Genomic DNA, 23,660 nt, shown 5'->3' with positions numbered 1-23,660 from the left:
AATAAATAAATAAATATTTTTAAAATGCATACATAATTACAGTAACAGATTCCAATATAAATCTTTCAAAATCTGACAGATCTAGAAGATAAAAATTTAGCTGGGACATAGAGGATCTGAGTATTAAAATCAACCAGCTCAATTTAATAGATGTGTATAGACCTTTGAAACGTACAAATACAGAACATGCTTTTTTTTTTTTACCTATGTCAATAAAACATTTGTATATTTATATATATTCCAATAGCATGTATATTTCTATATCATATTTATACATATATATATGTATGTATATATATATATACATATATATATATGTATGTATATATATCATGTACTTGGCCACAAATAAAACTTGACAAATTCAAAAAAGTGAAAAAAATAAAAAGATCAAAATGAGGCGTAGGGATTTGTAAGGAGCCTGTAAAAGAGAGGAGCCCTGAAACTTAAGCTTCTTAGCTTTGTGGCACATCCACCTCTGGCCATACTCAAAAGTCTATACCCCAAAGAGAAAGGTATGCAAAGGTATGCAAAGGTATGCAAAAAAGCAGGGAGGAATAAATAGTTGTAAATATGAGAAAGCCCCGCATTCACAGAGAAAGAGGAACTTAAAGGACAGATATCAGAGTATGATTTGAGCAAAGACAGTTAAATGTGGCCAAAGTCATCCCTCCCCTACACCCCAGGGCAGGGAGAGGTGGCGACTTTCTGAAGGACTGGCAAATGCCTGAGGAGAGGAGTAGAGCCCTGCCTCCAGGAGGCCATCCCGACTGAAGCTGTGAAATGAGACCCAGTGAGATTAGTGAGTGGTGGGTGACACAGTAAGATGAGGAACTCCAAAAGGAATGATGAAGAGGTGTGGGAACAAGGCTATCACACACTCTTGCCTAAGATAAGCCTGTGGGGATCCTCTAAATATAGTTAAAGGGATCCCTCAATTACACATTATAGAACAGGCAGAACATACTAATTCCTCCTGAGCTAGAAAGAGAGAGATCTTTGAGAATGTCAAGGCCACCCCTTTGGAAATTCCTTTGGCTTCCATGCTCCTCACTCAAGACTGGCACAGTGGCACAGGGGGATGTGCAGCAAGCTCTCACTGGATGGATGGATACTCTACGAAGTGGAGGTGAGGTGACAGGTGGGAATACATGGGTGATGCATGGGTGATGTACTTACCATAGTACCTGGCGCATAGTAAAATCTCAAAAAATATAAGCCATGGCATTAGCTACTATATTAAACAGTCAATGGTAAGAACCTACTTTTTCAATAAAATAATACTTTGATGAACATAAGTTATTCTACTTCTAATGAATATTTCACTCAAGATATTTAATGTTCAGTCCAGTTCTTCATTGCTGCTTACAAATTGTGACTTTAAACAACAATTATTACACAATTTCTCAAGATTTTGTGCGTTAGGAGATTGGGCAGGTCACTCAGAGGTACTGAGCTGGCAGGTGAGCCACTCTGGAGGGTCCAAGGTGGCTCCACTCACATACACTGTGCCTTTGCAAGGACACATGGATAGCTGGGATCAGCAGGGACCATGAACAGTGTTTCCTGTGGTGTGACAGTCTCTTACAAACTGGCTTGGAACTCCCAAAACAAGTACTCCGAGAGATTAAGGTCAAAAGTCCAAGGCCTCTTATGAGCTAACCTCCAAAGTCGCAGAACATCAATTCCGCCTTAATTGTTCGGTCAGGTAAGTCACTAAGGCCAGTCCGGATTCAAGCGGAGCAGAATTCAACTTCACCTCTCAATGGGAGGAACAGCAAAGAATTGATAGGCATCTTTACTTTACCATACTGTTTATACATATTAAATGAAAAATGTTAGAAACTGTCAAGACAACTATTCGCATGAGCTAGAAGAGAATTGACATTCGTGGGTGTTTAGTTCTTAATGGAAGACCTATTTCTGCCATGTCAAACGTTTCATCTGGATAATCGTTTTGATGGTATATGGGCCAGCGAGTAGAAGAACTGCAGGCATTTGAAATTCTAAATCCTGGGCTTCCCTAGAAAGGCCATACCTAAAAAATGGAGTCTAGCAGTCATCTTTTAAAATTCCAGATAAGGTTCTCCTAAAAGTTTGGTAATGAGACACTTTGTTCCTAAGAGAAGGAAAAGGCTCTCCTTGAATTTCCCCACCATCTCTCATCTTTAACCTCTCTAGACCCATGGAAAGAAACAATGGGACAAAGGTAAGAAAAAAATAACTTAAGAACTGTAAGTAAAAGGATGAATTAGAGTCTCTGTGGATTATTACTTATTAGGGTTATTAAGCCATTTTTTGCCTTATCAATGTTTCAAAGAAATAATATCTTTCATTTCATATTGACAGTTAATAAAATTATCACATGACTATCTGATCACATTTGAGTCTCAAAACAACCCTAGAAGATAAGTAGGAAAGCTACTATTATTTTTCCTGTTTTGTAGATGAAGAAACCAGTGACTTGACTGGTCTCTCTGCTGGTAAAAAGTAGTTCAAGTCTGTACTTAGATCTTCCAATTTCATACCACGTGTTCTTTCAGCTATACTGCTGCCTTTGAATCAGCTCACACATTTAGGAAAAATAATATTCATCTAATTTCACATCACCACTGCATATTTATATCTTCAAGAATAATAACTCTATTCAAAAATTTGTCTCACTTCTGCATTTTTCATATAGAGTTTCATTTGCTTTTTCTGCAAAAATAACAATCTGCATCTTGTAGAGAGCACCCACAAATTCAAGTGTCTCAAAATATATGACGTTTTACTTATCCAAGAATAAATGGTATTCATCATACTTAGCAAGAACACCATGGGTTTCATTTTCGAAGTATTTTGCAAGCATCAGCTAATTAAGACTCCTGTAGTCTTCAGTTTGACAGTTGTTTTCAAAAGTGTCTTGTTTCCCAGGAAAGTTCTCCACTCTGTCTTATTCATACAAATCAGCGCATTTGTTCGGTTCTTAAAATAAGAAGCTAAAGGCTGTGAAATTATTTTTGATCAGTGTGTGACAGTGATCAAATACAATGAGCTCAGTGAGATAAAAATGCCCAGTGACTGGTCTGAAGGACAAATTGGAACACAGCAGAAGAACTCAAGGTCTTCTACATTCTAAATAGATACTGGATTGTTCCACAAGGTCCTATCTCTAAAACTACAACACAGGCATCTGCTTTACAATTAAAACTTGAAGTGGTTTCCTACTTGGATCATTCTGTATTTTTGTTTGTTTGCTTGTTTTAACATCTTTATTGGAGTATAATTGCTTTACAGTGTTACTTTCTGCTGTATAACAAAGTGAAACAGCTATATGTATACATATATCCCCATATCTCCTTCCTCTTGCATCTCCCTCCCACCCTCCCTATCCCACCCTTCTAGGTAGTCACAAAGCACGGAGCTGATCTCCCTGTGCTAGGTAGCTGCTTCCCAATAGCAATCTATTTTATATTTGGTATTGTATATATATGTCAATGCTACTATCTCACTTCGTCCCAGCTTACCCTTCTGCCTCCCTGTGTCCTCAAGTCCATTCTCTAGGTCTGAGTCTTTATTCCTGTCCTGCCCCTAGGTTCATCGAACATTTTTTTTTTTTTTAGATTCCATATATATGTGTTAGCATACAGTATTTGTTTTTCTCTTTCTGACTTACTTCACTCTGTATGACAGACTCTAGGTCCACCAACCTCACTACAAATAACTCAACTTCATTTCTCTTTAAGGCTGAGTAACATTCCATTGCATATATGTGCCACATCCTCTTCATCCATTCATCTGTCGATGGACACCTAGGTTGCTTCCATGTCCTGGCTATTGTAAATAGTGCTGCAATGAACATTGTGTACGTGTCTCTTTTTGAATTATGGTTTTCTCAGGGTATATGCCCAGTACTGGGATTGCTGGGTCGTTATGGTAGTCCTATTTTTAGTTATTTAAGGAACCTCCATACTGTTCTCCATAGTGGCTGTATCAATTTACATTCCTACCAACAGTGCAAGAGGGTTCCCTTTTCTCCACACCCTCTCCAGCTTTTATTGTTTGTAGATTTTTTGATGATAGCTATTCTGAGTGATGTGAGGTGATACCTCATTGTACTTTTGATTTGCATTTATCTAATGATTAGTGATGTTGAGCATCTTCTCATGTGTTTGTTGGCCATCTGTATATCTTCTTTCAGGAAATGTCTATTTAGGTCTTCTGGCCATTTTTGGATTGGGTTGTTTGTTTTTTTGATATTGAGCTGCATGAGCTGCTTGTATATTTTGGAGATGAATCCTTTGTCAGTTGCTTCATTTGAAAATATTTTCTCCCATTTTGAGGGTTGTCTTTTGGTCTTGTTTATGGTTTCCTTTGCTGTGCAAAAGCTTTTAAGTTTCATTAGGTCCCATCTGTTTCTTTTTCTTTTTCTTTCTATTTCTCTGGGAGGTGGGTCAAAAAGGACCTTGCTGTGATTTATTTCAAAGAGTGTTCTTCCTATGTTTTCCTCTAGAGTTTTATAGTGTCTCGCCTTACATTTAGGTCTTTAATCCATTTTGAGTTTATTTTTCTGTATGGTGTTAGGGAGTGTTCTAATTTCATTATTCTACATGTAGCTGTCCAGTTTTCCCAGCACCACTTATTGAAGAGGCTGTCTTTTCTCCATTGTATACTCTTGCCTCCTTTATCAAAAATAAGGTGGCCAGGGCTTCACTGGTGGCACAGTGGTTGAGAGTCCACCTGCCGATGCAGGGGACACAGGTTCGTTCCCCGGTCCAGGAAGATCCCACATTCCGGAGCCTGTGCTCCACAATGGGAGAGGCCACAGCAGCGAGAGGCCCGCGTACCACAAAAAATAAATAAATAAATAAATAAAATAACGTGACCATATGTGTGTGGGTTTATCTCTGGGCTTTCTATCCTGTTCCATTGATCTATCTTTCTGTTTGTGTGCCAGTACCATACTGTCTTGATTACTGTAGCTTTGTAGTATAGTCTGAAGTCAGGGAGCCTGATTCCTCCAACTCCATTTTTCTTTCTCAAGGTTGCTTTGGCTATTTGGGGTCTTTTGCATTTCCATACAAATTGTGAAATTTTTTGTTCTAGTTCTGTGAAAACTGCCATTGGTAGTTTGATAGGGACTGCACTGAATCTGTAGATCGCTTTGGGTAGTATAGTCATTTTCACAATGTTGATTCTTCCAATCCAAGAGTATGGTATATCTCTCCGTCTGTTTGTATCATCTTTAACTTCTTTCATCAGTGTCTTTTAGTTTTCTGCATACAAGTCTTCTGTCTCTTTAGTTAGGTTTATTCCTATGTATTTGATTCTTTTTGTTGCAATGGTAAATGGGAGTGTTTCCTTAATTTCTCTTTCAGATTTTTCATCATTAGTGTATAGGAATGCAAGAGATTTCTGTGCATTAATTTTGTATACTGCTACTTTTCCAGATTCATTGATAGCTCTAATAGTTTTCTGGTAGCATCTTTAGGATTCTCTGTGTATAGTATCATGTCATTATCAAATAGTGACAACTTTACTTCTTCTTTTATGATTTGGATTCCTTTTATTTCTTTTTCTTCTCTGATTGCTGTGGCTAAAACTTCTCAAACTATGTTGAATAATAGTGGTGAGCCTGGGCATCCTTGTCTTGCTCCTGATTTTAGAGGAAATGGTTTCAGTTTTTCACCATTGAGAACGATGTTGGCTGTGGGTTTGTCGTATATGGCCTTTATTATGTTGAAGTAAGTTCCCTCTATGCCTACTTTCTGGAGAGTTTTTATCATAAATAGGTGTTGAATTTTGTCGAAAGCTTTCTCTGCATCTATTCAGATTATCATATTGTTTTTATCCTTCAGTTTGTTAATATGGTGTATCACATTGACTGATTTGCGTATATTGAAGAATGCTTGCATTCCTGGGATAAACCCCACTTGACCATGGTGTATGATCCTTTTAATGTGCTGTTGGATTCTGTTTGCTAGTATTTTGTTGAGGATTTTTGCATCTATATTCATCAGTGATAATGGCTTGTAGTTTTCTTTCTTTGTGACGTCCTTGTCTGGTTTTGGGTATCCTCTAATTCTTTTTATTTGAGTCTTCTCCCTTTTTTTCTTGATGAGTCTGGCTAATGGTTTATCAATTTTTTTTATCTTCTCAAAGAACCAGCTTTTAGTTTTATTGATTTTCCTATCATTTCCTTCATTTCTTTTTCATTTATTTCTGATCTGATCTTTATGATTTCTTTCCTTCTGCTAACTTTGGGGTTTTTTTGTTCTCCTTTCTCTGATTGCTTTAGGTGTAAGGTTAGATTGTTTATTTGAGATGTTTCTTGAGGTAGGATTTTATTGCTATAAACTTCCCTCTTAGAACTTCTTTTGCAGCATCCTGTAAGTTTTGGGTCATCATGCTATCATTGTCATTTGTTTCTAGGTTTTTTTGGATTTCCTCTTTGATTTCTTCAGTGATCTCTTGGTTATTTGTAGAGTACTGTTTAGCCTCCATGTGTTTGTATTTTTTACAGTTTTTTTCCTGTAATTGATATCTAGTCTCATAGTGCTGTGGTTGAAAAAGATACCTGATACGATTTCAATTTCCTTAAATTTACCAAGGCTTGATTTGTGACCCAAGATATGGTCTATCCTGGAGAATGTTCCATGAGCACTTGAGAAAAGAGTGTATCCTGTTGTTCTTGGATGGAATGTCCTATAAATATCAGTTAAGTCCATCTTGTTTAATGTATCATTTAAAGATTGTGTTTCCTTATTTATTTTCATTTTGGTTGATCTGTCCATTGGTGAAAGTGGGGTGCTAAAGTCTCCTACTATTATTCTGTTACTGTTGATTTCCCCTTTTACGGCTGTTAGCATTTGCCTTATGTATTGAGGTGCTGCTCTGGTGGGTGCATAAATATTTACAATTGTTATATCTTCTTCTTGGATTGATCCCTTGATCATTATGTAGTGTCCTTCTTTGTCTCTTGTAATAGTCTTTATTTTAAGTCTATTCATGTATTCCTCAGATGCAGGTACACCAAGTTGATGATGGAGATTTAATCCGCTGCTCCTGAGGCTGCTGGGGGAGATTTCCCTTTCTCTTCTTTGTTCGCATAGTTCCTGGGGTTCATCTTTGGATTTGGCCCCACCTCTGCATCTAGGTCGCCCTCAGGCTTCTGTTCCCGCCCAGACACGTTGTGGTTAAAGGAGCGGCTGATTAGGGGGCTCTGGTTCACTCAGGCCAGGGGGACGGAGGGGTACGGAATGCAGGGCAAGCCTGAGGCGTCAGAGGCCGTCGTGACGTTGCACCAGCCTGAGGGGTGCCATGTGTTCTCCCGGGGAAGTTGTCCCTGGATCACGCGACCCTGGCAGTGGCGGGCTGCACAGGCTCCTGGGAGGGGAGGTGTGGACAATGACCTCTGCTTGCACACAGGATTCTTGGTGCCTGCAGCCGCAGCCTTAGCATTTCGTGCCCCTCTCTGGTGTCTGAGCTCATAGCCGTGGCTCATGCCCATCTCTGGAGCTCGTTTAGGCTGTGCTCTGCCTCTGTGGGCACACAGGGAAGGAATCCCCTCTCCTCGTGCACCCCGAAACAATGGTCTCTTGCCTCTTAGGCATGTCCAGACTTTTTCCCGGACTCCCTCCCAGCTAGCCATGGTGCACTAACCCCTTCAGGCTGTGTTCACACAGCCAACCCCAGTCCTCTCCCTGGGATCGGACCGAAGCCCAAGCCTCAGCTCCCAGCCCCTGCCCACCCTGGTGGGTGAGCAGACAAGCCTCTTGGGCTGGTTGAGTGCTGGTTGGCACCAATCCTCTGTGCAGGAATCTCTCCGTTTTGCCCTCCACACCCCTGTGGCCATGCTCTCCTCCATGGCTCCGAAGATTCCCCCTGCCCAGCCCCTGTCTCTGCCATTGAAGGGGCTTCCTGGTGTGTGGAAACTGTTCCTCCTTCACAGCTCTCTCCCACTGGTGCAGGTCCTGTCCTTATTCTTTTATCTCTGTTTTTTCTTTTTTCTTTTGCCCTACCCAGGTACGTGGGGAGTTTCTTGCCTTTGGGGAAGTCTGAGGTCTTCTGCCAGCATTCCGTAGGTGTTCTATAGGAGTTGTTCCACGTGTAGATGTATTTCTGATGTATTTGTTGGGAGGAAGGTGATCTCCATGTCTTACTCCTCCAGCATCTTGAAGGTCCCCCCCCCCACTTGCTATAAACATTCTAAATGACATAATCATATTCTGTCTTTAAATTTTGCTTTTGATTTCAGGATGGAAATAAACATGAGACCCCTAAAAAATAGTTCCAACCTGGGACACAGTAAATAATCAGGGACCATGAAGCAAAAGTTGGGGTTGACTCCCCCAAATCCTGCACAACTGGCCACCTAAGCTCAGATGACAAACCCTATACTTATCCTGCCTTCATGTCTTCTCCACAGCTATGCCAAGAATATTAGCATTCTATAGCTCCTTTGGGTTAAGGCGAATGTGAAGATACCTCTTACCCAGACTAGAAAGACATTAACTTAGACATTTTCTTATCTTCTACCTATGGATTCATTGCATGTAGAAAACTAGAATTTAAATATGTGGAATATAGGACATGTGAGTTTGTTTCATTGAGTGAACTAAATGTGAAAATAGTTTGTAACTAGGACTCCTGGGTAGCTTGATATCACCAAGGGGAAGAAGACATGAAAAGAGGGAGGAGAAAAAGTAAGGAACACTAAAGATTCATTTCCCTTATACCACACTAAATGTAAGACATAAATGGCTATAATGATAATATTGATGACAGCCACCAGGCAGAGCAATGGAAATAATAATCACTTACACGTGTATGTTATTTCAGAGTTTGCAAAGAGCTTCCCTACTTCAGTGGCTCCCTTTGACATTGGAATTGTTATTCCCGTTCTATAGAAGAAGTTTGGAGAGATTAAGTAATTTTCTCAAAGTAGCATTTAGGACTTGGCAGTACTAGGGCCCAAAGCCAGACTTCTCATTTCTAGTTTGCAGCCTGTTCTGCGAGACCATGTGAGAACCCTGGATTCTGAGTCCACAGTGCAACCTTCTAGCCCTTGCTCACCTCTTAAGTCTTGCACATTTAGCCAAATAATTTATATTCTTCAAGCTTCTGTTTCTTTACAGCTAAATATTATCTACCCTCCTTTTCTTGTTGGATAAAATGAAACAGTATACAAGAAAATCTTTCATACACTGTGAAATGCTCTATAAATGTGAGGAAGGTGTAACTAAGCCCAACTTAATGACTGATATTTCTAGGGGCCTCACCTCAACGTATCCTTACAGTTTTTCCTCCCTTTTGTCTGCAAGAACAAAGAGTCTCCTTCTCTTCAAAGTTAAACCTTCCACCTGTGCTTATATGAGACCAGCAAATATTTATCAAGGGCTTACTGAGAGTCTATTGCCTCACTTAATGTCCATCATGATTTTACAGATAAAGAACTGAGATTCCTAAAAGCTGAATAATTTACCCAAGATTATGCAAATTAAGTATTAGAGCCCAGGAAGTTCCATTTCAGAGCCTATGTCTTTAATCACTGTGCAATATTGCCTCCCCAATGACTCAGGCAACTTCTTTGTTTTTCCCCATTTCAGTTATCTATTACTGCGTAACAATCCAGCCCCAAATTAAATGGCTTAAAACCAGTCCCCCTATTTGCACATGATTCTGCAATCTGTACTGAGTTCAACTGGGTCATTCTTCTGTTGACTTTGTCTGGAGTCACTCATGAGGCTCCAACCAGCTGGGAGCTTAACTGGGGCTGAACCATCCCTTGTGGTTTCTCATCCTCCAGGGTTCTCTTCATGTGGCTGCTTATCATTCAGTGGTCTGGACCAGCCTCTAGTCCGAGCATTTTTATAGCATGGAAGATGGCTTCCACAGGAGGACAAATCCCACTTTGCAAGTGCTTCCCAGGCCTCTGCTGGCATCCTACTTGCTAATGTCCCTTTGGCCAGAACTAGTCACAAAACCAAGGGGAAAGTCACAGGGTATGAAACCCAGGAGGTGCAGGTCCCTGGAGGCCATGATATTTACCACGTCTCCTCTCTTCCCATCTATCTTCTCGTTCATTACTTATGTTTCCCCCTCAGCATAGAAAAGACTTGGAGGACCACATCTGAATACAAGTAAAAGTTTCCTGTGACTGCATTTCCCCTTTAGCTACCATCTCCATCTCACTCTCTTTCTTTTCATGGCCAACCATCTTAAGAGTGGTCTACACTCACTGTCTTCACTCCATTACTGTCTATCTACTCCCCAGTCACTGGAGACTGGCCTCTACCAACACTGTTGCACCAAAACTACACTCCCTCAACTCTCCAGTAACCTCTGCATTTCCAAATGCAGTGGAGAATCTCTAGACTTGTTTACTTTGACCTCTCTGTAACATTTAATGTTTTCTTTTTCTTATGCGACTCTCCTTTCTCTCATCCTTTGTGTGTTTAGTTCTTCCCATCCTCTAATGGCACCTAATGGTCTTCACTCACCAGGGTTCTGGCTCCTGCCCTCTGTTCTACTCACTGTATAGCTTTTCATGCAGAAAACACTCAAACTATACCTTTAGTCCCAAACTCTATGCTTACCTCCAGACCCATTCATTTAAGTATATCTCTACTCAAATCCAACAAGTCCAAAACGAATCATCATCTTTCCTCTAAAACTCTTATAATCCCTTATATTTGTATTACCACCACCCTTTACGCAGTTGCCCAAATTAGAAATGTGATAGCCCAAGACTCGTCCTTCGCTTCTTCCCACAGTATACAATTTGACATTGAGTCTTATTTGTTCCGGCTTTAAATATTTCTCATAACTATCCAGTGGTATACTGGCAAATGTTTAGCTACCAGCTTTTGCAGGGGTTGGGGGATGAGTAGCATTTGATGATTTCCATGGTGTAATCCTCCCACCATGGTTGATTTCAAGCTACTAATGTGACATCACTGAATAGAATTGGGAAGAGAAGTGCATTACCACACATTATATAGTATTTCCACCTACAGATACAACAGGCATAAATAACTTCAAGAGAGTAGTAGCAGTAAAAGTAGTAAAATAAGTATAAAATGATGAGTTTTGAGTATTTATTTCTTTTGTTTTTAACATAACTAAATTGTAAGTGTATATACTTTAATTTTCAGTGATGGCTTTGTTTAATAGCCAGCTCACCAATTTCCTGGAAATTTAACAACTGGCTCTCATGAGCCAGTACAAGCTGGATCTATCCCCCTCTTTCCCGTTCTCAAGACCAGAGGCAAAATTTAAGGCTCTGACCACCTGTCATCTTGATATTGCAATTTCCTCCTAGTAAGTCTTTCTACTCATCTGTCCCCCACATCGCTGTCCCAAGGACCCTTTCTAACACTCAGATCTGATTATATCATTCCCCCACTTACAGTCATTGAAGACCCATAGCTTTTCAACTGGAACTTAAAATTCCTAGTTTAATGCACAGAGACTTGCCTTGTTTTGAGCCTTATCTCCCTCTGCTTCACCCACTAACACCCTAGCAACTCAAACATATGCTGTCTTATGACTCTGGACCTTCCCCCATGCTGCTTCCACCCTCTAGATTGCCCTTCCATCTTTCACACAGCTAACTAGTACTGAGTGGTTTTTCAGATCTCAGGTTAAGAACTCCCTCCTCTGAAAGTCTTTTCTATACAGTAGCACTATAGAGTACTGATTAAGAACATGGACATAAAACCAAACAGCTAGGTCTCTAATGTCGGTTCTGCCACTTAACTGAGTAACCTTGAACACGTTACTTAACTTTAGTTTCCTTACTAATAAAATGATGAAAATAAAGTGCTACCTTGTAGAATTGTTGGGAAGATTCAAAGAGTTACTATGTGCAAAACCCTCAGAACAGTGCCTGTAACTTAAGCCCTTAGGACTCAGTAAATGTTAGCAACATTAACTACCTAACTGTAAATGCTTCTTATCGTATTTCCACAGCATTATGTACATACTCATCACATGATACTAAATCACTGATTTACTTGACTTCCTCGTTTGTAACTCTTCAGACAGGAACCATGTGGCCCTGTGCTTAGGCAGTGTCTAGTAAGTGCTCAATAAATGAATAACAGAGTAGATGAGTGATGCAAGCTCTGGCCAACTGGACACATGTTTCTTTTTGACTCATTCAGCTGCATTAGATTTAAGAAAGTGAAGGCAATTTGTGAGATCCTATGATCAAATCAAAGGGAAATATTTTCTCAAGTTTAATTAGCTATACATAGTGCTATAAAAACTAAAATCAGAAGGAAATTAGTTTTAAAACCCACAATGCTTTTACTGATTTTTGCTTCCTCTTTATGTCGCTACCATTTATAAGAAATGTGGTAACGGTGCCTTAGCCTAATTCCATTGTTATTTGTGATGAATGTAGGAAAGACTCCTCAAGTTACAGGGAGCTTTGGTAAATGTGTGGGCAAAAGAGACTCTAAATGTCCACTGGAAAATTATTCTGACCTCACAGCAAAAATTAAATTCTATTATTTTCTGAGGCTCTAAGTTGTTTATCTAAGAATCGCAATTTGACTTTTATGGAAAATGAAAAAAGAAAGAAGAAAGATGTATTGAGCATCTCCTAGGTATCAGGCATTTTTACAAATACTATTTCTTCTAATCTTCACAAAACTGAATTAGATGTTGTATTGGGGTTCTCCAGGGTGGCAGGGAATAGATATGTGTTTATGTTTATGTTTATATAGAGAGAGAGACTGATTATAAGAAATTGGCTCATTCAACTACATACACTGATAAGGTTCCATGATTTGGCTTCTGCTAGCTGGAGACCCAGTAAGCATGGTGATCTCATGTAACTGTGCACTTCTAGTCTGAAGGCCTGAGCACCAGGAACTGATGGTATATGGTCCAGACCAAGGGCAGGAGAAGACCAATGTTCCCACTCAAACAGGGAGGCTGAGAGAGCAAATTCTCCCTTATTCCAACTTTTTGTTGGCCCTCAACAGATCTGATGAAGCCCACCCACACTGGAAGGGCAATCAGCTTTATGCAGTCTACTGATTCAAATGCTAATCTCTTCTGGAAACACCTTCACAGACACATCTAGAAATAATGTTTAACCAGATACCCGGGCATCCCACAGGCCAGTCAAGTAGTCGCATAAAATTAACCATCACAGACGTTATCCCCATTTTCAGATGGGGAATCTGAGGTTCAGAGGGTTAAGTAATTTCCAAAGATTACATGGATGGCAAGTGTGGGTTCAAGTTCAAATACATGTGTTTCTAATGTGTCAAATACATGTGTTTCCAAAGCACCACGTTCCTTCTACTAAGACAGTAAGTCTAAATCAGGTGAATTTGCCCTCCAGGGTCACTTGGCCATGTCTAAAGACATTTTTGGTTGTCATAACTGGTGGGGATTGAGGGACTTGCTACTGACATACAATGGGCAGAAGTTAGGGATGCTGCTAAATGTCCTACGATGCACAGGACGGCCCTCACAACTGAAAATTATGCAGCCCAAGATGTTAATAGTGCCAAGATAAAGAGACCCTGCCTGAAACTATACTACATTAACGGTTTTCCAAAACAGCAGACTAGTAATAATATGCTGATCTAAAATATAAATGACTAGAGTTCCATAAACCTAATAAATACTGGTGAAAAGAGTGACTGAACGTTAAATTCTAGATTATGATTTATTTTAATAGCCTCACCTACCTTGGAAGATTTGGGAAGAATAAGTGATGGGTACATGGGAAAGTACTTTGAAAAGGGAGACAATTTCTAGGTCCAGACAAAAACAAAATATTGTTCAAGAAAAGAAATGTAAGTATTACTCAACACGAGAAACTGCTACTTGGCTCAGCTACGAAGAATATTTACCTTGTCAAAATGTCAAATAGTGATTTAAATAAGAATTGTGATACAATTATTTTAGGAAGAGGGGGAGGGGAAGGAGGAGAAGAAGAGTACTGTGTGCATGTGTGCGTGCATGTGCTGTGTGTGTGTGAAGTGAGAGCTGTTACAGTATTAAATTAGTTGAATAATGTTAAATATTAAGATATTTTTAAATACCCACCTGAGCATTTATTTAAAAATATTGAGTAACTAGCAGAAATTCCTCACCTTCTTTATAAACATCAAAGTAATATTTAAAGCTGTATGGATGTATTTACATATAAAGCTATGACTCTAAAAAATCATTTAAAAAGTCATATTCTAGTTCTGGGAGATCCAGAGAATCTCTATTAAAGAATAAAAAGTGTACCCCTAATCCCAGTCAGAGTTCAGACTACCAGGCTTAGGGATACTCTGCAAGAAAACGTAGACAGCCCACTCTTTTAAGAGTTCATGTGGAGGCCAATTTACTTAGCCTCCCTGAGCCTCACTTGTTTCATCTCTAAATTAAATAAGTTCATTTGGAACTAATTAAACTCAAATGCATGGCAAATAACAAAAATGAGACAGACCAGGTACAACTGCCAGCACCACTTATAGATGATAGTCTCAACTCAGATCCAGCCAGCGGTTGCCATAAAGACATATTGGTGCTAAGAGGCTCAATGGTTCAAGAGAAACTACAAGTCTGAACTTTCACATGAAAGCTCCAGATTTTAGAATGCTAGTTTAAAACACACAGTGCCTGCCAAACCCAACCCATCTGCAAGCCACCACCAGCTCACAGATTCCCAATGTGCGACCTCTAAATTAGTGAACATGGATGGCCCCTGTAGGGCAGTGCAATGTCTCATTTCTAAAAATCTCTACTGAATGTATGAGTTTCTCCAACACCAAAGAAGCAGTTTGTTTAATCCAAACCTGACCCACTATATTACTTCGCTTTGTGACTTTTGCATTCACTGTGAACACTCACAAATCTTCAGAACCAAGATCTGCATAAAGCCTTTATCCAAGAAAGCACAGTCATCAACAAAGCTAGGTGGGCTTCCCTGGTGGCGCAGTGGTTAAAAATCTGCCTGCCAACGCAGGGGACACGGGTTCGATCCCCGGTCCGGGAAGATCCCACGCGCCACGGAGAAGCTAAGCCCGTGTGCCACAACTACTGAGCCCGCGTGCCACAACTACTGAAGCCTGCGCTCTAGAGCCCGTGCTCCACAACAAGAGAAGCAACCGCAATGAGAAACCCGTGCACCGCAACGAAGAGTAGCCCCCGCTCGCCGCAACTAGAGAAAGCTCGTGCACAGCAATGAAGACCCAACGCAGCCAAAAATAAAAGAAATAAATTAATAGAAACAAAACAAAACAAAGACAGGTTCTGCCAAACACAGCTGGGCCAAAAAATCAAGGAGTCATTCTCAGAGGGACATGATTGGGTAAAAACTGTCATTAATCGGTCTTTTCAGACATGTTAGTCCACAAGGACAACAATTGCCTTTAAATACAAAGAACAGTATCAAGCTCAATATTTGCTAAGCAGAGTATCTTTTAATCTTTTACAAGGAAATTTTACCCACTACTGCTAATTATCTTCTTGGTTTACAGGTCTAGAAAAATGAAGTCTGTGATTTTTTTCCTATTCATTTTGGAAACTGCAGTTGCAATCCCGGTAAATATCCTTTCTTCTATTGTTACATCTCTCCTTCCTGACATTCAATTTAGAAATCCTCCATTTAAAAGAAAATGTTCTTCAGCTTGTGCTATTTACTTAGTAGCATGTTAATCATATCACTTGTGAGGTGCTTTTGATTTTATATAGCCCTAAATTTTTAAGAAATAAACAAATCAGGGACCACCCTCCCTAAATAAATAAATAAATAAAATGTTCTTATAGATGGTTTGAAGTTCTCTTTTTTAATTTTTTTATGTTTATTGGTGTATAGTTGACTTACAATGTTGTGCTAGTTTCAGGTGTACAGCAAAGTGAATCAGTTATACATATACACATGTCCACTCTTCTTTAGACTCTTTTCCCATATAGGCCATTACAGAGTACTGAGTAGAGTTCCCTGTGCTGTACAGTAGGTCCTTATTAGTTATCTATTTTATATATAGTAGTGTTTATATGTCAGTCCCAATCTCCCAATTTATCCCTTCCCCACCTTACCCCCCTGGTAACCATAAGTTTGTTTTCTACATCTGTAACTCTATTTCGCAGATAAATTCATTTTTATTTTAATCAAATTGTTTTTTTCCCAAGCAAGGAATGAATGACTAGTAAAAATGAAATAAGGTACTTTAAAAATATATATTTCTTGGGAATTCCCTGGTGGTCCAGTGGTTAGGAATCCATGCTTCCACTGCAGGGGGCCCGGGTTCGATCCCTGGTTGGGGAACTAAAATGCCGCAAGCCGCGAGACACAACAAAAAAAAGGTCGACAAAAAATATATTTCTTTAAGAGCTAACAGGTTCTACAAGATACAAGTACGCAGCTGAAAGTGTTGACTAACAGTCTATTAGCCAGGGAATATGCCCAAATACCAAAGAGAACAGGAAGAAATAAATTCTCCTATGGAAGCTCACCAGGCTAATATGAAAAATCTAAGAAATTAGTATGAGAAATCTTGGAGCAAATACCCACACTCGCCAGCAGCATTTTCTTCAAGATCAATACATACTGGCTGAGAAATTCTGAGTCTATAATGAAAGCAAGACCCAATAGGTTAGGGACAAGAAATGATATGGTAACCATAAATCAGCTCCTAACTCACACTTGGGGGTATGTCCAAGCAGACATGCTGAAAGCAGACAGGACCAGAACTTTCTTTTCTTCACAGCCAGATATACTAGCCCCACCATTTACACTGCAATAAATCAGCCACACACAAATCAGATCATCTGAGACCATGTCAGCAGCCTCAAAATACCTGAACGTTGTCTTTGTTGATTTAATGGGACCGTAGCTTGGATGATCATTTGGATATCTCCCAGAGCATCCATATCATGGATGAATGGATGAATTCATTTCAAGGAGGTTGATGAATCAACCTCCTTGAAATAGACAAAGCAATTTATCTCTTGTTCCTTCTCTCCTTCCCTCTCTACTACGTCTAAGATTCTGTCCTTGCTTTTGTTGTTGTTTAAAGATTTATTTATTATTTATTTATATATTTTATTTATTTTTGACTGCGTCGGGTCTCAGTTGCAGCACGCGGGATCTTTCTTTGTGGTGCACGGGCTTCTCTCTAGTTGTGGCGTGCAGGTTTTCTCTTCACTAGTTGTGTGGTGCACGAGCTCCAGGATACGGGGGCTCTGTAGTTTGCGGCACATGGGCTCTAGGTGAGGCGTGTGAGCTCAGTAGTTGCTACACGCGGGCTTAGTTGCCCCGCAGCATGTGGGATCTTAGTTCCCTGAGCAGGGATCGAACACGTGTACTCTGCATTGTAAGGCAAATTCTTTACCACTGGACCACCAGGGAAGTCCCTGTCCTTGCTTTTTGGATAGCTTCTGGTTGACAGATGTGTCAGCAAGGATAAACACCATGCCACCCAGACCAAGTAGTTCTTAGAAAAAAGAATTTGTGAGCACTGCTAAGAATCATGCTTAAGCAACGAGGAGCTACTCCAGCTGTAATTATAAATTCTCCTCTGAAATTACAGAAGTGGAATAATTAATATGTTCAGCACAGAGAGAAGTTCCCACAGGACCATTGTTTTCTCTTGAAAATGCGGTTTGCCCTTGCAGCTGTTGCCACTATGTAAACAAGCATCAAAAGGGTCTTTGAACTAAATGTTTGAATGACACGCCTGCATATAGACATGTTCCAGATGTTTCCCTGCTAGGAAAATTTTTTTCATAGACTCAGTCCCGTGTTAAAAAACTAAGTATCAGGCTTCCCTGGTGGCGCAGTGGTTGAGAGTCCGCCTGCCGATGCAGGGGACACGGGTTCGTGCCCCGGTCCGGGAGGATCCCACATGCCATGGAGTGGCTGGGCCCGTGAGCCATGGCTGCTGAGCCTGCACGTCTGGAGCCTGTGCTCCGCAGTGGGAGAGGCCACAGCAGTGACAGGCCTGCGTACCGCAAAAAAACAAAACAAAACAAAACAAAACAAAACAAAACAAAAAAAACCACTAAGTATCTTCTCAAAGGATATACCTGTTAAAAATCTTGTATCATTTTCCCTGCCTGCCTGAAATCTCCAGAAATAAGTGAGTTCTGTATGGTTCAGAGAAACCACACAGATTTCCAGAGGGTATGTTGTTACATGTGGAGAGAATAATGAAACAGAATTTCACTTTCTGAAAATTTCTGAAAGATAAACTGCTGTGTTTCTGAAAGATAAGCTGTTGCCTTTCTTCCAGCTTGCTGAGGGAGAGTGGAGGAAGAAGGGTGCAGAGACAGGGAGCAGTTCTCCATTAATAAGCAGAAAGTCTCCTCCACTATTGTCCTCCATCAGGCCCCTGCCAGCAACTTGCCAAACTGGCCACCGTTCTTTCTCCATGCTCCTCTTAAAAATGGCTTCTCTGGAAATTTTTTCAAATATGATTATTCCTTTTAGTTGAAAAGGTAATAAGAAGCAAGAGAAGAAACCACATCTAAAAAAAATCCTGGGGGTGGAGGGATGAACTGGGAGATTGGGACTGACATATATACACGACTATGTATAAAATAAGTAACTAATGAGAACCTACTGTAGAGCACAGGGAACTCTACTCAGTGCTCTGTGGTGACCTAAATGGGAAGGAAATCTTAAAAAGAGTGGATATATGTATACGTATAACTGATTCACTTTGCTGCGCAGCAGAAACTAACACAATGTTGTAAAGCAACTATACTCCAATAAAAATTAATAAAACAATATAGGACTTCCCCAGCAGTCCAGTGGTTAAGACTCTGCCTTCCAATGTAGAAGGCGTGGGTTTGATCCCTGGTCAGGGAAATAAGATCCCACATGCTGTGGGGTGTGGCCAAAAACTAACTAACTAAATAAATAATAGAATAGAATAGAATAGAATAGAATAAAATAGATAACCAACAAGGACCTACTGTATAGCACAGGAAACTCTGCTCAATATTATGTAACAACCTAAATGGGAAAAGAATTTGAAAAAGAATAGACACATGTATATGTATAACTGAATCACTTTGCTGTACACCTGAAACTAACACAACATTGTTAATCAACTATACTCCAATATGAAATAAAAACTTTAAAAAAGTAATTTATATTTCACTTTAAAATTAAATCAATCAATAAAATCCTGTACTCCATGACTTTCTTTACACTATATAATCAGCACTACAGGACCTGGTAATGGAGTAAAGACAAGTCAGTTCAAATAAAATCTGAGTTTTATACTAATACCTGGACCTGTCTGACATGAGTGTTCACAGTATCTCTCTAATAAAGATCTGTGATGAATACCTGCCTAAGATATCAGACAGTTCATATTGTTACCACTGTGTGATATTACTACTAGCTATAGTAATTTTTCACTTGGGTTACCCCTTAAAATTCACAAAACGTCTTGTATACATAGCCTTACCTTGATATTTCTGCTCACCTCACCTTGAGAGATGAGAGAGTACAGATGAACAATTTGTCAAACCACCACACATAGTAAATAGCAGAGTCAAGACTTGAAGGAAGGTCTCTTATCTCTACGTCCAGTTGTTCAACTTCTCCATCATCTATCACCGCCCAGCTCTTCATCTATGCCTCCAGTCTTGCTAGAAATAGAGCTATTCCTGTAAAGGAAATAATACTCCATAGCTGTTCAGCCCTACTAGACTTGGTGTCCTGTTTCATACAGTCTTTCAATTAGTTCAAGATTAAATTATTTTTTTACTACATGATTTCCTGATGAATATAAGACTGATAGAGTTAGGAAAGTATGCAAATATTGAATAAAGGGTTTATAACTTTTCCTGCTAATTATCAGTGAGTACTTAAAAGTTGATTTAAGAAAATGCACAGTGCTATAGCCTATGGTTAATTTGATTTCAACTTTATGCTAAACAACATTTTTCAAAATTATAAAGTACAAATGCTTTGTAAAAGTTTGAAAAACACAGAAAATAATTCCAAAAATCAAAGGTTGTTATTATTGAAATTATTTTGGCCCTATCTTCCCCCATTCTCCGCATATATAACTTTTTCTTCATCATGATTGGGATTTTGTTTTCACTTAAGATTATATTCTGACTATTTGCTTGTATCTTTAAAAATTCTAGAGAATATCTTTTAACTCATGTATAAATGAAATATATTACTACTAACAATGATGACAAGAAAAAAGTAGCTAGAAATTTTTAACATTTAGGCATGAATAACAAACCAGTTTTTAATTTTTTTCAGACACAAGCAAGGTTCCTATCTGATCATTCCAACCCAACTGCTGATTCCTTGAGTTCCTTCCAACAGGCTGAAATGTTGGTAACATCTGAGCACACTGCAATCCCCACTGTAAGGGCTGAAGATGCAGAAAATGAAACTGAAGTATCCATAGAAGACCATCCCACTCATAAGGTAAAAGTAACATGGTTATGCTAGTACAGACTTTTGTCTCTCAAGGTCTCGATTCTAAAGCGTGGTCAAAGAGACTACCTGATTCACTCTAAGTTTAATTTTTTTAAGATGATGATCACATCAACTGCCTCCAATCTCTAACAGAATTGTGAGGATTAATGAGTTTTACTTCTTGGGCTGAAGTGCTACATAATTGTTTTATTTCAAAAAATTCAAGTTCAGGTTAAACTTGTAGCTATCGAATGTGAAGAACATCAAAAGTAAGTTTGTAAGACATTATGTGAAGAAAAAGAATGAAGAAATATTCAATGTTGGCTTATGAATTGTAAATATGATGTAGATATGACATAATCATTTGTTTCAAGGATAAACTTTTTTCTTTTTAGCCTGAAAAATCTTCAGTACTAAAGTCAGAGGAGGAAAACCATGACCAGTCAGCAGATCAGGACCAGAGTTACAGCCAACACCTGGGATTACAGGATCAAGAGAAAAGTGAAAGTGACTTAATTGAGAATTTGGAGTATACACCAACTGAAGGTACACTGGACCTTAAAGAAGATATGAGTGAGCCTCCAAAGGAAAAGCTCCCCGAGAGATTCCTTGGTCATGATGTTAGTCCCACTGTAGATTCTAATCAACAAGAAAGCATCACAGAGACAGAGGAAAACCAAGAACAACCTATAAATGACTCACATCCTCAGTTGAACGGGAGCAGCAAACAGAGCCAAGACCTAAGTGTTCAAGGAAACCAAGAGCAGGGTCCAAATATCCCAAATGGAGATGAGGAAGAGCCAGGTAAAATTGGTACCCACAATGATAACCAAGAAAGGGAGAGAGAAGTTCCCGAGCAGCATTCTACCAGCAATCAGGAAGAAGACAGTACACAGTCTGATGGTATTTTGGAAGAGTCCTATCAACCAACTCAAGTAAGCAAGATGCAGAAAGATGAATTTGAACAGGGTGGCCAAGAACAAGAAGAGGAAAACTCCAATGCAGAGATGGAAGAGGAAACTGCATCAAAAATCAGTAAGCCCAATCAAGATAAAGAATGGCAGAGCCGAGAAGCACAGCCTGGCCTTGAAGTTATCAGCAACCATGAGGAGATGGACAAAAAGACTCTTTCTGAGCCTTTGCTGGTGGAGCCTACGGATGGTAACATCATGCCCGGAAATCATGGGATTGATGATGACGGCGATGATGGCCCCAGGCACAATGCGAGTGAGGAGTACTTCAACCCAAGCGAGGCTTTCCTGGAGAATGAAAGAGCTCAATCCAATTACTATCCCATTAACTATGAGGAGCAAAGAGGAAAAGCACGTGAGAATGAGAATGTAGATACCAGCGAACCTGTAGAAAACCGAGGGGTGAGATTGTTTACAATGATGCTTGTCCGATAAAGTTAGCTTTTCAAAAAATAGCCATGACCTTTCTCTGTGCTCCTGCAATCCCTTGTGCTCATCTCTTAGTACATTACTAAAATATATTATAATTATTTTTTTTCTCTACATCTCCATCATTAGTCTAAAAATGCCTGTTTTATTTGGGTTCCCCTAGAAGCATATCCTGGATTTTAGTGCAGTTTGTTTGAGAAGTTCAGGGAACAAAGGAAGCTAATCAACGGTACATAATTAAAGCCATGGAAAGCACATTCCTCTGGATTAGCCCCTTTGGAGACTGAGGGACCTATGGCTTTTATATAAGCTGAGGATTACTAGGAGAGGTGTGAATTCCCCAGCACTTCCAGTCTGTCCTTGGGCAGGCCATATAGAGTGTCGTGGTTTTCCAGGCACAGAGATGCAGATACCGGCAGTTGAACGTCCCTGGCACTAACTAGAGTGGTAAATTCTGATAGATAAGAGGGATGGGAGGCATGACAACTGCTGCTCTCATGCCTTGATAGCAGGTGCCAGGTCATAGTCAAGTTGATCACCAATGTCTAGCAAAATGCCTCTAACATAATAACGTAAGAGATCCAGCAATGTTTATTGATTTAGCTATAAAGGCAAAGAACAAAGACTTCAGCTACAGCTTTTTGAAGCAAACACACACCAAAATGATAATCGGGAAACAGCAACAGGGTGAGGGAAGGGAAGAAACATTGCAATTTGGTTGTTTAATCATTTGGAGCTTTCATGCAAAACTCTGGCAGCCACCCACCAGGAGCACCTAGCACAGCTTTTGGTGGGCAAGGTGAATACTAACTTTGATTCCTGAGAACTCTGCTGCCATTCTAAGGCAGGAGTTTTCTTACAATTTAGAAACCTGGTAAGAAACGTTTCCCAATAGCGTCACAGAGATTACTAATGTAATCATGTCTTAACTATAGAATCACATGGTAATACCACATTTCTACTGTTTTCCCAAACCAAAGGGGAGGTTCCAACTTCGCTTCTGATGTTAGTTCCAATGTTTATTGGGTAATCCCCAGAGATATAGCACTGAACCCAGTTCATAAAGATAGAAATGGCTCCTGTTCTCAGAGGGTTACTGTCTATTTCCACGGCTGCGGCTGGTGTCTTCTCCTTCTGAGATCTGAAACGATTGGAGTACGAAAAGATCTGTGAAGGTACGCACAGTGGAAAGATAAATTATGTAAAGGCTTTCCCTAAAATAGACTTCAACTTCTGCTCTTGTTATTATAAAGGCCAAGAAAGCAGAAAGCTCACTGAATGAAGATGACCGTTCAACTGAAGGCAACACAAGGGTGCACAGTGTCGGTGAGTACGGGCTAAGCAAGCAGTCTGTGACTATGTGAGGAGAGAGACGGAATGCGCTATGTTGCGCTATCCCCACGCCTTCATCTGTGACTACTGCACAGAATTTTTCCTCTCCCCACTCCTCCCCAAGGAAATGTTCCCATAAATTGTTGACATCCTCGTGTGCACATTTGATCTACAACTGTGGTAACTGTTTACAAACTGGAAATCCGGTTGCAATGTTACTGCAAAAGCTAGAATTCTTTTTCTCTAAGTCCTTTTGCTTCGAAGAAGAAAAATTGATTCTACCTTATTTACACTCAAATCCACAACTTAGAATTGAGATCTCATATTTAATAAAGACCTAATTCTTTTTTTTTTTTTGCGGTACGCGGGCCTCTCACTGTTGTGGCCTCTCCCGTTGCGGAGCACAGGCTCCGGACGCACAGGCTCAGCGGCCATGGCTCACGGGCCCAGCCACTCCGTGGCATGTGGGATCTTCCCGGACCGGGGCACGAACCCGTGTCCCCTGCATCGGCAGGCGGACTCTCAACCACTGC

General features: G+C 40.0%; 1 protein-coding gene across 4 annotated transcripts in view; it reads left to right on the top strand.

The window, feature by feature from the left end:
- The window catches only part of SPARCL1 (SPARC like 1), a 53,948-nt gene that overhangs the window by 13,454 nt on the left and 16,834 nt on the right, over positions 1-23,660 (top strand). For 2 of the 4 annotated variants that reach the window (XR_003434956.1, XM_027116867.1), the window contains exons 1-5: positions 6,666-6,700; positions 15,480-15,543; positions 20,234-20,404; positions 20,791-21,768; positions 23,049-23,121. Coding sequence is in view for 2 of the 4 variants with exons in the window: in XM_027116867.1 (XP_026972668.1) it covers positions 6,678-6,700; positions 15,480-15,543; positions 20,234-20,404; positions 20,791-21,768; positions 23,049-23,121 (1,309 nt within the window). In the remaining 2 variants the exon portion in view is untranslated. Of the gene's footprint in view, positions 1-6,665; positions 6,701-15,479; positions 15,544-20,233; positions 20,405-20,790; positions 21,769-23,048; positions 23,122-23,660 lie in introns of those variants that run through there. The other 2 variants (XR_003434957.1, XM_027116868.1) reach the window with 1 other exon arrangement.

This window comes from Aethalodelphis obliquidens, unplaced genomic scaffold (genome assembly GCF_003676395.1).
Source record: "Aethalodelphis obliquidens isolate GAN/ISIS:26980383/991018 unplaced genomic scaffold, ASM367639v1 scaffold17, whole genome shotgun sequence".
Lineage (NCBI taxonomy): Eukaryota > Metazoa > Chordata > Mammalia > Artiodactyla > Delphinidae > Aethalodelphis > Aethalodelphis obliquidens.
Note: the sequence above shows the minus strand (reverse complement) of the source record. Positions and strands in the feature narration are given on the sequence as shown.